Source organism: Chrysemys picta, chromosome 1, assembly GCF_011386835.1.
Source record: "Chrysemys picta bellii isolate R12L10 chromosome 1, ASM1138683v2, whole genome shotgun sequence".
Classification (NCBI taxonomy): domain Eukaryota; kingdom Metazoa; phylum Chordata; order Testudines; family Emydidae; genus Chrysemys; species Chrysemys picta.
The window spans coordinates 29,452,551-29,468,640 of NC_088791.1; the positions used below are offsets into that span (position 1 = coordinate 29,452,551).

General features: G+C 36.1%; 2 protein-coding genes across 3 annotated transcripts in view; one reads left to right on the plus strand and one right to left on the minus strand.

The window, feature by feature from the left end:
• The window catches only part of COG5 (component of oligomeric golgi complex 5), a 302,348-nt gene that overhangs the window by 238,856 nt on the left and 47,402 nt on the right, over nucleotides 1-16,090 (minus strand). The window lies entirely within an intron of this gene.
• Nucleotides 8,914-15,175, plus strand: GPR22 (G protein-coupled receptor 22). 2 transcript variants are annotated; one of them, XM_065562439.1, is made up of 4 exons: nucleotides 8,914-8,996; nucleotides 9,141-9,391; nucleotides 10,448-10,612; nucleotides 13,552-15,175. In XM_065562439.1, exon 4 carries the CDS (start codon nucleotides 13,576-13,578, stop codon nucleotides 14,875-14,877), a length of 1,302 nt encoding a protein of 433 aa, XP_065418511.1. In that variant the 5' UTR covers nucleotides 8,914-8,996; nucleotides 9,141-9,391; nucleotides 10,448-10,612; nucleotides 13,552-13,575; the 3' UTR covers nucleotides 14,878-15,175. The 2 variants fall into 2 exon arrangements, with proteins under 2 accessions (XP_065418511.1, XP_065418567.1); XM_065562495.1 differs by lacking the exons at nucleotides 8,914-8,996; nucleotides 9,141-9,391; nucleotides 10,448-10,612 and adding an exon at nucleotides 11,203-11,515.

The window sequence follows — 16,090 nt, forward strand, 5'->3', positions numbered from 1 at the left end:
AATATTAAATCATATGAGGAGATAGTACTCTATATACAGTACTGGGTATAAAGATGCTTCTGTTTCGGTTCTGAGAATACAATGTAAGATTATCACCGCTAACAAATAGAGATGAATGAGCTCCTAGATTAGAATTTAAATCTGGGCCGGTCTGACAGTTTTAATTACTTCTAATTATAATTCACAGAAAACAAATCTTTGCCATCAATAAATTTTATTTTGTTGCCTGAAGAAAGGTATGGGATGCATTTGTTATTGACAGATATATGTAGAAACATTCTTAGTTACCATGGCGGATCACTGAACTTTTATTTGAAATCAGCATGTCTCCTGGATAAACTTTACACATACTCCAAAGCAAATCATATAAAGAAACGACAGAGAAAAAGAGGCCAATAGGACTTGGTTATCATTGCACCAGATTGTGATACCCTTACTTATGTTGAGTAGTACCTTACGCCACAAGTCAGCTCACTGAAGTCAATGAGACTACCTGGAAAGTAACACACTCCTCATGCAAGTAAAGTGCATCAGAATCTGGGGTAATCTGGGGCAGATGTGGTAATTAAAGACCACAAGTCTCTTGTGGCTTCTGAAAATGGCTAAAGGAATCTTTGCTGCTAGAGCTATTAGAAGGTGTATAACAGGAGCAGTTAATACATGGACTGCAGGCCAAATCTGGACCGCCAGATGCCTTTGAACGGACCCCAAAATCTTTTTATTTACTTATTATCATCATTACTGTTGTTTTTTATTATTATTTTCTCTAGAGTCTAGACCTTGACTCTACCAAGAAATTTGTCCCTTGACAAAAAATAATTGCCTACCTTGGTATATATGATCATTTCTGCTTATACTAAGCAGAAAACTGGAGGAGGCAGCTTCCCATTCAGGACTGAGTCAGATACACCTAAGTACAGTTCCCTACTTGAAAAAATATATATATATATATATATTTTAAATGTTGGCAATTCCTCTTGCAACCACTTGTTTGGTGGGGTCTCTAATAATAATTATTAAAGCTGATTTTAGTTTATGTAGGGGACTAGGAAGAGTGTTGTTTTTCTTATTGCAAAATAGCAAGTATCACAATGTAAGTATCTAAATTATTTTAATGGTCATCATACCCAAAACACGTTAAGGTGCTTGAAATATTCCAGTACATTGCTAAACAAAGAATTTGCACTTGCTTTGTAGTCTGTGGAAGATTTACTTTAGAAATTTCCAAGCATTGAGAAACTTGCACAAATCTTGTTCAAACACACAAAATGCTTAAATGAAATCACTGTAAAACAAACATCCTAGACTTTCAAATGTTGTGAAGTTTTTGCTCAGTTGAGCTCATTCTACAGCCAACACATATGCAAATGCTCTGTTTTATACTCTATCATTCAGCAAAAACAACAAGGAGTCCTTGTGGCACCTTAGAGACTAACAAACTAACTATTTGTTAGTCTCTACGGTTCCACAAGGACTCCTCATTGTTTTTGCTGATACAGACTAACATGGCTACCACTCTGAAACCTATCATTCAGCAGTACAGCTAAACATGAAAGGCTACAGAATACTGTCTTCCCCATATAGTATTAGAAGGGAGCAATTCCCACACACACGCACACACCTGGAAGCTGAGGTTGAGCAACAGCAGCTGTATTTTTATCTAGATTCATAACAGTTACATGCAACCTTCCAGAGCGCCAAGCGCTTTCACAATAATTAGAATTCACAATAATTAAAGTAGAGTTGTCAAGTCGGTACTGTAGAGTCCTTGACGAGAGAATGGAAAGCTCTCAATACCAGCCAAAGTGCTCAAAGTTAAAAAATAACAGTGGAAAAAATAAAATATCACATTTCATGGTCATTTAGTGTTTTTTAAAAGAAACAGTTTGTGAGCACACGTGCCCATGTCGCAGCACCCGCTACTAGTCTCAGGCATTTCTGCAGCTCCTGCCCCAGTTTCCCATCTCCCCAGAGTTCCTCAATACACAATCAAGGCCTGAGTCATACAATAGCACCCCTTCTTTGGGACTAGCTTATTAACCTACAATAACTTAAAGACAATCTTTCTCTACCCTGCCTCTTGCTGGGTGCACATGTCCTGGGTCTGGCTGCTTCAAAACATAGTATCTCTTTCCAGTCTCCCACCAGGCACAGCTTCTCCTTTCTGGGCAGGGTGACCAGATGTCCCAATTTTATAGGGACAGTCCCAATTTTTGGGTCTTTTTCTTATATAAGCTCCTATTACCCTCCACCCCCATCCTGATTTTTCACACTTGCTGTCTGGTCACCTTATTTCTGAGGCCTATCTTCAATTGTCCCCAATGAAACACCAAATCTCACACTCTCTTGCTGCTTCACTCATCCCCCTTTAGAGTCACAGGGTTACCTTGGCTCCCTATTCTGGGTCTGTAATCTCTAAACTTTCAGGCTGCTCCTTTCTGAAGACATACCAGACTTAGTCTCTCACAAGCTCAGCCCCAGCTCAGCCAGCTGGTCATGGGCTGGCTCCAGCAGCACTCCCCCAATGATCCTGACCCTGGCCATTTTCCCTCTCCTAGAAGGCTCTCAAGACCGTTACGAAACCCAGGTGCCTTTCTTTTAATCACTCAGGTGATCAGTCCAGGAGTACTGGCCCCAGCTCCCTCTTAAAGGGCCAGACACCCTGTGACACAGTCAATTTAACATTTTCTATGAAATCTGTAAAAATCGTAAAAATACATCCCAATAATCACTTGCATTTATATAGCAAAAACCATCATTAATGTTTATAGGGATTTACCCATTTCTGAAAGGTAGTCTCTTCCAGGGTGGAATATGGAAGTCCTGAGTAGTAAAAAACCTCAGTTTTACACAATGGAAGTGATTAGAGGTATGTAAGTACTTCCGTAAAATGGAGAAGTTTCTGAAGATGTCTATTTGACAGACAGGAGACAGTCCAAAACTAATTGGTTAATTCAGGGGCGATGGAAACTCACTTTGAATGGGGGAGGAGGGGCAGGGGCTACCATTTGCGACTGGGGGTATGCAGCAAGGAGCCCAGCGTGCAGGGGAAGCTCAGGCAGTGCCCAGGGCTCTGGGTAGGGTCTCCCCTTGACCTTGGAGACATACAGTAGGCTGAGAAATTGGAATGGCCAGGACAGTTACAGCAGAAAAGCATCCCCATGCCGGGCACCCAGAACAGCCATGCATCTGGCTCCCTGCTTTGTTGCTGCTTTTACACAACTGGCAGCGGCTCCTGCCCTTGAGAGGAAACAATCTCCTTCTGCCCCCAGTGCCCAAAATGACACAGCTCTGCTCAGTCACTGCTTCCCCAGCTCTGAGGGGGCAGGGCTAGAGAAGGAAGACTGCCTTATCTCACACCCTCCCCAGGTACAGAGGATATATTGTTGGGATGAAAATAGATCAGCCCACATAATATATACATTGTGGTGGCACTAGGCCCCTCTGCCCACTCCCTGGTTCCACTGCCCCAGATCAACTGGCCAGTCAAATACTGTCAAAATCCACAAAAATGGTCAGATACTTTAAAGCACTAATTTATAAGAACAGTAACGACAGTAACAAAAAAGAGTAAGACTTTATTGTTTCCAACAGGCTTAGCCTTAGACAGATACTTATGCTTAATTACAAAAGCCAAGTTACTTAATTGAGTTATTTTAACTTAGAAAAAAGTAAAATGATGGTCTAAAAAAATTGAAAGAATGGCACCATGATCCAATCCAAGAGGTGGGCTATCGCTACGTCAGGGCATTCTTCTTTCACTATCTGACAATATTTTGCCGTGGTCAAATAGGCAGACAATTGACAAGCTTGTCAAGCCTAGGATTATGAATGCTTGATTTTACAACACTGATGCTCTTTGAATGTATTTTTTTAAATGTAATTTTCTAATTTAAAAGAAAAAAAAAAAAGAAAGAAAGAAACCCAGACCCAGAAATTCTCTCTTGTGGAACCAGCTTGGGTCATCAGCAGAGTTTGGACCACTAGATCAACAGCTCAGACACTACCGCTTGAGATAATGGAATAACTAGTAGCAGCAGTAGACTGTCATCCTCTCTATGAACCAACAACTAAGAGGGAAGGAGGCCGCTGGTTTTCACAGCTATTTATTTACAGCCGAGGAATGTAGAGACTCAAGACTCTTGGGTTCAGTTCCAGGTTTTGGAAAGGAGTGTGCTATAATAATTACAGACCTTGCTGCTCCTTTGCCCCCTGTATCTCTCTCTTCATACCTCTAATTCCTCTACACCCCACCCTAGCTCCTGGTCTCCCTTCCACTTTGCACCCCCACATACCTGAGTCCTGCCCTTTCTCCTAGATCTTCTCCTATATACCATCCAACATCTTCCCTCCCGCTGACTTATGTTTCCCCCCACCCCATCCTCACCCCTTCACTCCTCCCCAGCCTCCGCAATACAACCCTCCTTCTCACTCCCTTCATATACAAGTCAGGTTATCTCCACCTCCTTCTCCATACTACCTGGGCTCCAGGACAAGAGGGAGGAAGGATTGTAACAGAGCACAGGAGAAACAGTCTTTGCGTTCTCAATTCTAGTGCCAGCATCACAGCAGTCTCCAGCAGCCAGGAGGAGCAACTGCAGGAAAAAAGTCTCTGCACCCCAGGATGGAGCATGATCAGTGCAAATGGCATCTTCAGGGAATTTAACTATCAACATTGACAATCATTTACTGACCACATGTAAAGAATTTTCTTTCACATAACTTTGCCCAATTTAGATGAATTTTCATGCAGAGAACAAAAATAGCACCCCTGACACCAGCACAGCCACTCTCTCCTCCCCAAACAGTGCCAAATGTCAAGCCCTTTTTCCCCAGCAGGGAGGTATTAGAACTTGGTGAAACAGCTTAAAGATTTTTTTTTAAGATGACAAATCAATTTATTTTTCTCTAATCTCATTCCTACAAATGGCTGAGCCATTTTAGGTGAATTTTTTCCAAAAAAATTATGCCTATGGTAGACATCCAGAATAGGAAATTTAGCCCGACTTATCCTTTGGCAAAGCTATAAGCAACTAAAAACAGGCTCTTATAATGGAAAACGTTAGTCAACCTTATCTATATCCAGCACTGCCAACTCCATCTACAATAATGACTAGTAGAGAAAGTAAATTGGGATGCTCTTATTCCCCAGAGGGCGTTTTTTTCTTTGACCCCCCTCCTTTTTCTGCTCTACACTTTTTTGGGGGTGGTGTCATTCACTCACACTATTTCAACTACCATTTCTAAATTAATAGCTTGCAAATCTCACCATCCATGCACACCCGCCTGACCTCTCTCTTTACAATACCACTTCTCTGTAGATCTCTCTACAGCAAATTTAAGTTAGGACTGTCAAGCAATTAAAAAAATGAATCACAATTAATCACACTGTTAAATAATAGAATACTATTTACATATTTTTTGATGTTTTCTACATTTTAAAATACATTGATTTTAGTTACAACACAGAATACAAAGTGTACAGCTCTCACTTTATATTCATTTCTGATTACAAATATTTGCACTGTAAAAAACAAAATAGTATTTTTCAAGTACTATAGTGCAATCTCTTTATCATGAAAATTGAACTTACAAATGTAGAATTATGTACAAAAAAACTGCATTCAAAATTAAAACAATGTAAAACTTTAGAGCCTATAAGTCCACTCAGTCCTATTTCTTGTTCAGCCAATCACTCAGACAAACAAGTTTGTTTACATTTGCAGGAAATAATGCTGCCTGCGTCTTGTTCAAAATGTCACCTGAAAGTGAGAACAGGTGTTTTCATGGCACTTTTGTAGCTGGCATCACAAGATATTTACATGCCAGATGTGCTAAAGATTCATATGTCCCTTCATGCTTCAACCATCATTCCAGAAGACGTGTCCATGCTGATAACAGGTTCTGCTTGATAACAATCCAAAGCATTGCAAACCAATGCATGTTCATTTTCATCCTCTGAGTAAGGTTCCACAAGCAGAAGGTTGATTTTCTTTTTTGGTGGTTTGGGTACTGTAGTTTCCGCATAAGAGTGTTGCTCGTTAAGGCTTTTGAAAGCATGCGCCACACCTCATTCCTCTCAAATTTTGGAAGACTCCTTAGATTCTTAAACCTTGAGTCGAGTGCTGTAGCTATTTTTAGAAATCTAATATTGGTACCTTCTTTGCCTTTTGTCAAATCTGCAGTGAAAGTGTTCTTAAAACGAATAACATGTGCTGAGTCATCATCCCAGAATACTATAACACGAGATATATGGCAGAATACAGGTAAAACAGAGCAGGAGACATACAATTCTCCCCCAAGGAGTTCAGTCACAAATTTAATTAACACGTTTTTTTAACGAGCGCCATCAGCATGGAAGCATGTCCTCTGGAATGGTGGCCAAAGCATGAAAGAGCATATGAATGTTTAGAATATCTGGCATGCAAATACCTTGCAATGCCTGCTACAAAAATCCCATGTGAATGCCTGTTCTCACTTTCAGATAACATTTTAAATAAGAAGTGGGCAGCATTATCTCCCATAAATGTAAACAAACTTGTCTGTCTTAGTGACTGGCTGAACAAGTAGTAGGACAGAGTGTACTTGTAGATTCTAAAGTTTCGCATTGTTTTGTTTTTGAGTGCAGTTATGTAACAAAAAATAGACATTTGTAAGTTGCACTTTCACGATAAAGAGTTTGCACTACAGTACCAGTATATAGTGAATTGAAAAATACTATTTTTTTTATCATCTTTACAGTGCAAATATTTGTAATAAAAATAATATAAAGTGAGCAGTGTCCACTTTGTATTGTGTTGTATTAGAAATCAATATATTTGAAAATGCAGAAAAAAATCCAAAAATATTTAATAAATTTCAATTGGTATTCATTGTTTAACAGTGCAAACAACACTACGATTAATCACGATTAATTTTTTAAATTAATTGAGTTAATCATGTGAGTTAACTGCGATTAATCAACAGCCCTAATTTAAGCTTAATGTGATCAAAGCTGAACTCCTTATCTTCCCTCCCAACCCCTCTCTACTACACCAATGCTTTGTCACCACCACCACCATCCTCTGTCACTCAGGCCCATAACCTGGAGATCATGTTTGACTCCTCCTCCTCCTCCCTTGCCTCACACATCCAGGCTACATCAAAATCCTGATGTTTTTGTCTCCATAACAACTAAAATCCATCTTTTTTTTTCTCTCTCTCTCTATTCCTACAGCTAAAACACCTCCATCCCCTCAACATCTTACATCTTTATCCAGCCTCTCCTGGAAGAGAGCTGAAATTGGAGTATCTATGGGAATTCATCTATTGAACTCAACAACAGGTCCCCAACACACCCTGAACTCTTCTGTAAGTGAAGCAAGTACATCTCTTGCATGTATTTTGTATGTAATTCACCTACTCCAAGAATCTGTTCTGTCATATGCAACTGTTCAAGAACAATGCTGACGGAACTTGTGATCAGACTCTCATGGTCAACACGGCCCAGAGAAGTCAGAAGGAGCTGGGGAAAAGTCACAGAAGATGCTGTGCAGAATCTCTGGGTCCCACTGTAATCTTTGTCCACCTCAGTATTTTCTGATTGATCTTGCCCAGAGAAAAAAGTGGAAGAGTTCAAGTTACCTAAAGTGCCACAGATGTGACCACTTGAAAATTAGAAAGTTGCATCATCAGCCTACATTATATCAAAATAAATAAATACCACTGATGCTAATCTGAAACAAAATTAAATGCAAACATCTGAATTACACAACTGTATTTTTATATACGTACACAACAAGGGTACGGCAATTTTACAAAAATAAATACAATTAAAACTGCTAAACAGATAACGCTGATATGCAATAGCTATATTTTAACATTTGATAATTTTTCAACTTTTTCAAGAATTACATCTATAGACATTCAGAATCATTCAAAAACATTTTGATGTGGAACATTAATAGCAATACATCATTTTAGAGTAAAAAATGCCTAAATTATCTCTGTTATCACAAGACAATATCCACTGAATATTATTTTGGGCCGCATAGCTTTAATTCACATCCTAAATTAATTTTAGCATTAGTCCTAATTTATGAAGACAAGGAACTAGGTTATTCTCCTCCTCATTGTATGGATGTTAGCAACATTGTCTATACTAACAGAATAGAACAGCAAAATAAATTATAAATCTAAATATTTAAAAAGTGAAGACTACATAAAACAAAATTCCAGAAGGTCAAGGGCTCAGGAACAGAGGTAGAAAGAGTATGGAATGCAAGAAATAAAATATACACTGACAAAACATATGGTGCATTTACAAAAATTAGTCAAACATTTTTAAACAGGTTAGTATTTCCTTAAATTTAATTTATGTTGTCAAACTGCATAACTGTGCATGTACTGAACATGGTAATAGGATCTGGAAAAATCACTTTTTAGATTATGAACTAAATTGGGTTTTTACCCCCTCATAATAAACAATATGAACATTCTATGAGCATTCTAATTCAGATTATCATTATATTTATGTGGTGTCTACTTATCCTGAATATAATTTATTCAGATATAAAGATCTAAATGCTGACCTGCATATAAACATACTGGTTGAGTATGGTTCACAGAAAAGATGCAGCAGTTTTGTATCAGAGGTAGTCTTAGAACAAAGAACCTCAGAGACAGGATATATAACAAGACATACTCAAACAATTTGCTAGAGGCTTTTAAAGTAGTATACATTTCATCTAATTTTCCACCAGTGTTTTGTCATGTGGTACACATCGTACAATCAACAAAAGTAGAGAGAAATGGTAAAAATAAAACATATATGCCTAACATATTCCAGAATTATGCACAATTCATTTGTAAATTTAGCCTTTTTACAAAAGAATCCTTAAATAAAACAGAAAAAAAATCACTCCCATATATATGAAGCACAGTTTAAGCCAAACATCACTGACCAATCAAAATTAGTGAATGCACTGCATCTCTCTGCAGTGAAGAGAAGCGACAAGGTAGGCTGTCATTCTGCAAAAGCTGTCCATAGTAAGCTTTCCTCCGAGAAGTATTGCTGTTCCTTTTTAGAAAGGCTGAATCTAAATGTCTCTGGAGACGAGAAGCCTTCAGTATGTTAAATTACTTTCATTATGTATTTTCAGATGCTTATTGATTCTACAATAGGACGAGTGGGAGACTGCAGCAGCCTCTAAAGCAGCACTACATGTTGTATACATTAGCAGTATGCTGAAACAATGGCACAACACAGGCACAAATTTTCATTAAGGTCATTTTTTGAAGATATGCTTATGACCCTCTTTCCCCTGTACTCTGCTAACAAGTGAACAAAATGAATCCCTCAAAACTGGAACTGCTTCATCTGCATCGAGAACTGATCAAATCCTTAGTGGAGGTAAGATATATTCCTTATTATGATATTCAGCAACAGCAGTGTTTAACAAACATATCTGAAGGAAAAAAGATATCAGGTTCAACTTAAATTGAGCTTTTATCTTGTATTTCTTGCTTGACAATACTAATATTTTTCATTAAAAAAGTACAATTGTTAAAATGTTATTTTCTAAGGATACATTGTGGAATATTTAGAACTGTTTTGTTCATATAACGTAAAAACAGTGCATCTTAAGCTATAACAGTACTGCTAAAAATCCTTAATGCAGTCAGAAGATTCTTCTCAACACCATTTCCAAATATTGAGTCACATATGTTGTGAATGTATTCAAGTACTCCTTGAAAGACCATAGATTGTCTGCATTTTCTGGTATACTTATTGCTTTTTGAAGGCTGAGTTACGTGACTAATCTCTGACTTATTCATGGAGGGGGGGGGAAATGTTAGTTTTTGCAACTACCTTTTGTGTTACCCTAAAAACATTTAAATAATCTACATACTTCACCCAATGGAAATGTACTTGTAAAAATTTATTTGCACAATATTTTATATTTTATATATTCAAAGCAAGGAAATTCAAGGCCATGTGCAAATTAAACAAATGTATTCCCCATGAAGCAACTAAGGGTCAGTTAAATTAGTCATATGAAGGCAAAAGGACACATAGTACGTGTAAGCTAGTTGCTCACAAGACCTGTAAAAATCATATTTTCTAGCTGCATTAGTAGATACTATCTTTTTGCCCAGTAATTTTTACTTCAACTCTTGGCTTTTAACTCCACATTTAATATTTGCAAAATATGCAATCCATCCAACATATTTAATTTTAATAAGATGAAAAAGAGGGAAAGATTTTATTAGGAAATAGTGAAAATATGCTCACTGATTTTATATATCTTCTATAGGAATCAATTTTAGAGATCCATTTTAATTTACACATATTGCATAATTTTAATCAAATGATACCTTATAAATATATTCCTGAATAACTTTACTGAAAAATTATTAGAAGCAGCCCTATTTTTAACCTTTTTTTTTTCCCCCTTTTTCTCACAAGGGCATGCCGCATCTAATTCAGTTTTACTACTGACAATATGAAGAATGCAATTGACTGGGCATCTTTCTAGCTGTCTGATCTACAAGCTACAGGATGTACTTATAATATAAAGTCTTAAGAAATAAAGGAATTAGAAGAAAACCATGGAACAGGTTCTATTTCTACGTAAGTGTTTAACACTTCAACAATATACATAGAAGATTAGCACATCTGCTCATATTTTCATGAAAAGAAGATTAATATAATGGTTTATTCCTAAAACAAAATGGTGAGCATTTCTTAAAAAGGGATTTATAATTTAAAACCAGATTTACGGAAACTACTGATTCAAGAAGAAACAATGAAACATGAATTCCCAAAAGGAGAATGTGCATACTTCATCAGCAAGCTAAACAAGGGTTTAATCAAGCTTTTTTTACACTACATATTAAGTCACTTCTTTGTCATAATGACTAATGGATATTTTTTCTCTTAATTTTATGACCTTTTATGTATTCTCCTTTAATGAAAATAAACCAAATTAAGCAGTCCATAGTTTCCATCAAAGCACATGAACTGGATTTTACAATGTAAAACAACTTATGTGACAAAGCCATCACTCTAAAGTAATGAGAAGTATTATAAAACCAAATGTGCAATTGTAACTAAAGGATGCCTAAATATATTTTTGAAGCCAGAAATTGGATGTCTCTGTTTTTATTTTCATTTATCCTGGAAAATAAAAATATGCTGCCATGAGATGCAAAGGGGGAATTTAATGTCACTTAAAAGAAGTTTTGTTTTTATTGGTGGCTTTAGAAAGCAGAACAAACAATATGCACTGGTCTCTAGAAATATTTCAGGAAATTAAGTCCTTTTGTTCAATCACAAAATTGTGCTCCTGAAGTGTTCTGAAGTGTTGGAACCAAAAAAAAAAAAAGGAAACATTCTGCAAGGGATGAAATAGAGCACAGCTACAACTCAGCTGCCAGGTGAAATGCATGTCAAAATTCTGTCAGTGACACCATGTATCAATTTATGACAAGCTGCTACAGTGAGCTGAAAGGCCCTTGAGGCAACAGAAAACAGGTAGGTCAGAAGCTGCATGCACCCAACCTCTGTTTGACATTTACAAGGGAACAGAGCACTGTTCTTGAAATGTATTTTGTTAATTATCTTCCTATCTTGACATTTCTGCATTTATTTAACTACAAATCTATCTGATGTGACAAAGACCTGATGCTTAATCTGTTTGTTAGTAAAATCTGGCACATTTAAAATTTTCCATTTTCACAAGCTTTCAGTTAGCTTATTCTTACAGTTAAGATCATTGCTTGTTTTAGCAGAAATGACTAATCTTCTTCTGGCTTTTACCAGTTCAAGAGAATTCAATTTATCAAGTAACGCATTTGGAATCGTTTCCGTAATATGTCCATAGCTAATAAGACCACATACACAGGAAATAGTACTGTCCTGAAGCTATTTACAAACTTTCTTGAGGTTGCATAAAGTGAAAGTTGAACAAAGCTTTTGAAATATTTCTTGTTTCATTGCACACCTGAGGCTCATTCAAATTTTTTGTTTTTAAAAAGGCATGTAAAGTAGCTCTTGATGCATACAAAGAACCTTCATGATAAAAAGTTTGCAATTAACAGTACTGCACTATTGTGGCTTCTCAGAAGTGTAGATAAATGTATTTGCATATTACATCAAGAGTGTGCATAATTCATACTTGCATTAAAAAAGCAACTCATTTTTATTCTCCTTAATGCCTTCCATTTACTGTATTTAGAGAAGAACAATGGTCTCCATTTAAATTAATCCTTATACCAAATATATTTTCATTTTAATTTTATAAGTGCTCAAAATTCCAAGGACCACCACACCAAAAGAAAAAAAAAATCCTTCCTTCCTTAGTTTATTTTATTTATTAATTTTGTTATAAAGCCATGGCTAGTTTTATACTCTGTTAAGAACACAAATGGTACAATGGCAGGCCTCTTAAGCAGATACTAAATTTCAATTTATTAGCATTTGTAAGCCACAGAAGGTGTGGCCATAACATTAAAAAAAAAAAAAACACAGCAGTGATTAATGCTACATCACTGAGCCTTATTGCCTCAAAGCAGAGATAAACTTTCATTTCATGATGTAAAAAACAAACATAATACAAACAATCCTGTTGTGTCTGTCTCCTTAATTCCATCATCTAATTAGATTACAAATATAAATATGTTACTAAATACTCCTGATACACGCAAGTCCATAAATCAAAGGGATAGTATTTCACCAATGTGGCTAATAGTAAAAGTATTTATATTTCCTGAAGTAAATATTTAAATCAGCATATGGAAATGCGATGCTTTGAAAATCTACTTCATTACAGATGAATAGTTTAAATGTAATTTTACAGTTGAAGTTATATATACAGTGACTTATAATATGAAAATATATATGCACATATAAATATACATATGCACACAGGCACACATATATAATATATGTGCACACAAAATTCTGAAAGAAAATTTAATGTATAAACATTTTAAAAAGTTTTAAAAAATTTCAATGAACTCTGGAATTGCAAATCTTCTGTCAATCGCATTTTTACAAAAAAAGTTTTCAAAAGAAGGAGGTAAACAAACCTATGGAAGGGAAGATCTATTAAGTGATATTTCAATGGTTTACAAGCGACTCCCCTTCATTTTTCTGACCTCATTTTTCCTAAAAAGGTTTTTTAACATTACTTTATGTACTAAGTTTTAAATACATACGGACATTCTTTTAAAATGGCCCTAGACATGATAAAACGCAATGTACTAGTATAGCTTGTTCTACCACACGTGGCTCTCACAAAGGACACATCATAAACAAGGCCTTGTTTCTGTAAACAAAGGCTTTTAACAAGTTTTTTGGGTTTTTTTTTTTTTTTTTACAATCATGTTTTGTTTTAAAAGTTGATGTTGTTCTAGATCCTCAGATTTCTTAGCCCAAATCATGCACAGATATAAATATATAAAAGATTAGATTTTGATAGAATGAAATACCTGTTTTTTCTGTATTTATCTGAAATGATTTTAAACGTATCAGAATCAAATATATAACTATTTTCTCTCATCTTTTAGGACAAAAACAACTGCAACAAAAGAATGTGCTTCTCTCCCATTCCGGAAGTCAACATGCAGTCTGAATCTAACATTACAGTTCGAGATGCCGCTGATGACATCAACACCAATATGTACCGAGCACTGTCATATCCATTAAGCTTTCAAGTTTCTCTCACTGGATTTCTGATGTTAGAAATTGTGTTGGGACTTGGCAGCAACCTCACCGTGTTGGTACTTTACTGCATGAAATCCAACTTAATCAATTCTGTCAGTAACATTATTACAATGAACCTTCATGTACTTGATGTAATAATTTGTGTGGGATGTATTCCTCTAACTATAGTTATCCTTCTGCTTTCACTGGAGAGTAACAGTGCTCTAATTTGCTGCTTCCATGAGGCTTGTGTTTCTTTTGCAAGTGTTGCGACTGCAATCAACGTTTTTGCTATCACTTTGGACCGATATGATATCTCTGTAAAACCTGCAAATCGAATTCTGACATTGGGAAGGGCTGTGATGTTAATGACATCAATATGGATTGTCTCTCTTTTCTCCTTCCTGATTCCCTTCATTGAAGTCAATTTTTTCAGTCTTCAAAGTGCAAGTACTTGGGAAAATAAAACTCTTTTGTGTGTCAGTGTAAATGAATACCACACTGAACTGGGAATGTACTACCATCTCCTAGTACAAATTCCAATATTTTTCTTCACCGTTATAGTAATGCTAATTACATATACCAAAATACTCCAGGCTCTTAATATTCGAATAGGCACAAGATTTACAACAGGGCAAAAGAAAAAAGCCAGAAAGAAAAAGACTATTTCTTTGACCACACAACACGAGACTACTGATGTGTCACAAAGCAGTGGCGGGAGAAATGTAGTCTTTGGCGTAAGGACTTCAGTTTCAGTAATAATTGCCCTACGGCGAGCTGTAAAACGACATCGTGAACGACGGGAGAGACAAAAGAGAGTCTTCAGAATGTCCCTGTTGATTATTTCAACATTTCTTCTCTGTTGGACACCCATTTCTGTTTTAAACACTACAATTTTATGTCTGGGCCCAAGTGACCTTTTGGTAAAGCTGAGATTATGTTTTCTAGTTATGGCATACGGAACAACTATATTTCACCCTCTACTTTATGCATTCACTAGGCAAAAATTTCAGAAGGTCCTGAAAAGTAAAATGAAAAAACGAGTCGTTTCAATAGTGGAAGCAGATCCCATGCCGAATAATGCTGTAATACATAACTCATGGATAGAACCTAAAAGGAACAAACAGATTACTTTTGAAGACAATGAAGTGAGGCAGAAATGTTTAGTACCTCAGGTTGTCACTGACTAGATTTCAGTAAAGTATTCACCAAATCATCCAAGAGGAAATATATGAACAAACTGTAGAAAATACTGCCAAATAAGGGAAACTTTTTAAATATTGGCTAGACTGTAAATTTTATATATATATCTATATATATCTTATATAGATTAGGCCTTGTATATTCAATTTCTTCATTACTTAATATACATGTTGCATGGCAGTTTGTTAGAGTAATATCGTGTATATCTGTCAAAAAGATATTAATGTAAGTCATATTTTCTAAAAAATAAATAGCCTTAAAGCAGTGTACACTTTTAAAAACAAACATTTGTATGCCTGATTCTCTGTAAATATAAAAATATTTTTAAATAAGCCTTCCACTCCAGAAATACTTCATTTTCCAACAACATGCGAGATTAACAACTTGCACGATATAATATTTTAATTCTTATCTGTGGCCTCTGTTCTTCAGAAATAATCTGCAGCTTTGTGAAATCTGGAGATTTTGACTCCACGTTCAGATGACCTATTCATCTAGCCTGTAATGGCTCAGTGTGCACAACTGAAGCACATCCCTCAATTAACAAGGACTAAAACTATTACATTTTGGCAGTGGAAGCAATATTTTAAAGTTGAAGTTAGTCCAGAAATGGAAGAATAATTTTTAATGCAAAAAAGTTCTTATGTATACAAAAATTGTTTTTCTTTGTTTCCATACAATAATCTACACATCTTTGAATAATCCCATTCCCACCTCTTCTTCCACTGAAGGAAAGAAGATTAATTCAGGGCCCTGGAAGTAAAATGCAGTGAAATGGGGAAAATCCTATGTTCCAAGGTTGCCCAATAAATAAATAAATCAAAAACAGTTTATACAGAATTTGTTAGTCTGTTAGCGTTAAAGATTGATGTGATTTATTAGCTGGCCCTCCAAAATGTGAGGATCTCCAGGGGAGTCGCTACATATACAGTCAAATGTCTCAATTAAGCAGGACAGCATACTTTTCTCCTCCCTAACTTTTCTAGTATCCTGTCTCTAGCATCCAGCACTGTCCAGTCCTGATCACACAGTCATCTTGCCACACATCTATCTAAGACAGCTGCGGTAATATTCCTGGATCTACTTTTACTGTCATTATGCACTTGTACAGTTCCATTTCTTCTCCCTCCCTTTTCTCCGTCATTTTCAATCATCCCTTCAACTAAAATCCACATTTAAGAACCAAGAAACTGATAGAAG

Excerpts from the sequence above, each read along its gene's own strand:
- GPR22 (XM_065562439.1), top strand. The coding sequence starts at position 13,576 with ATGTGCTTCTCTCCCATTCCGGAAGTCAACATGCAGTCTGAATCTAAC.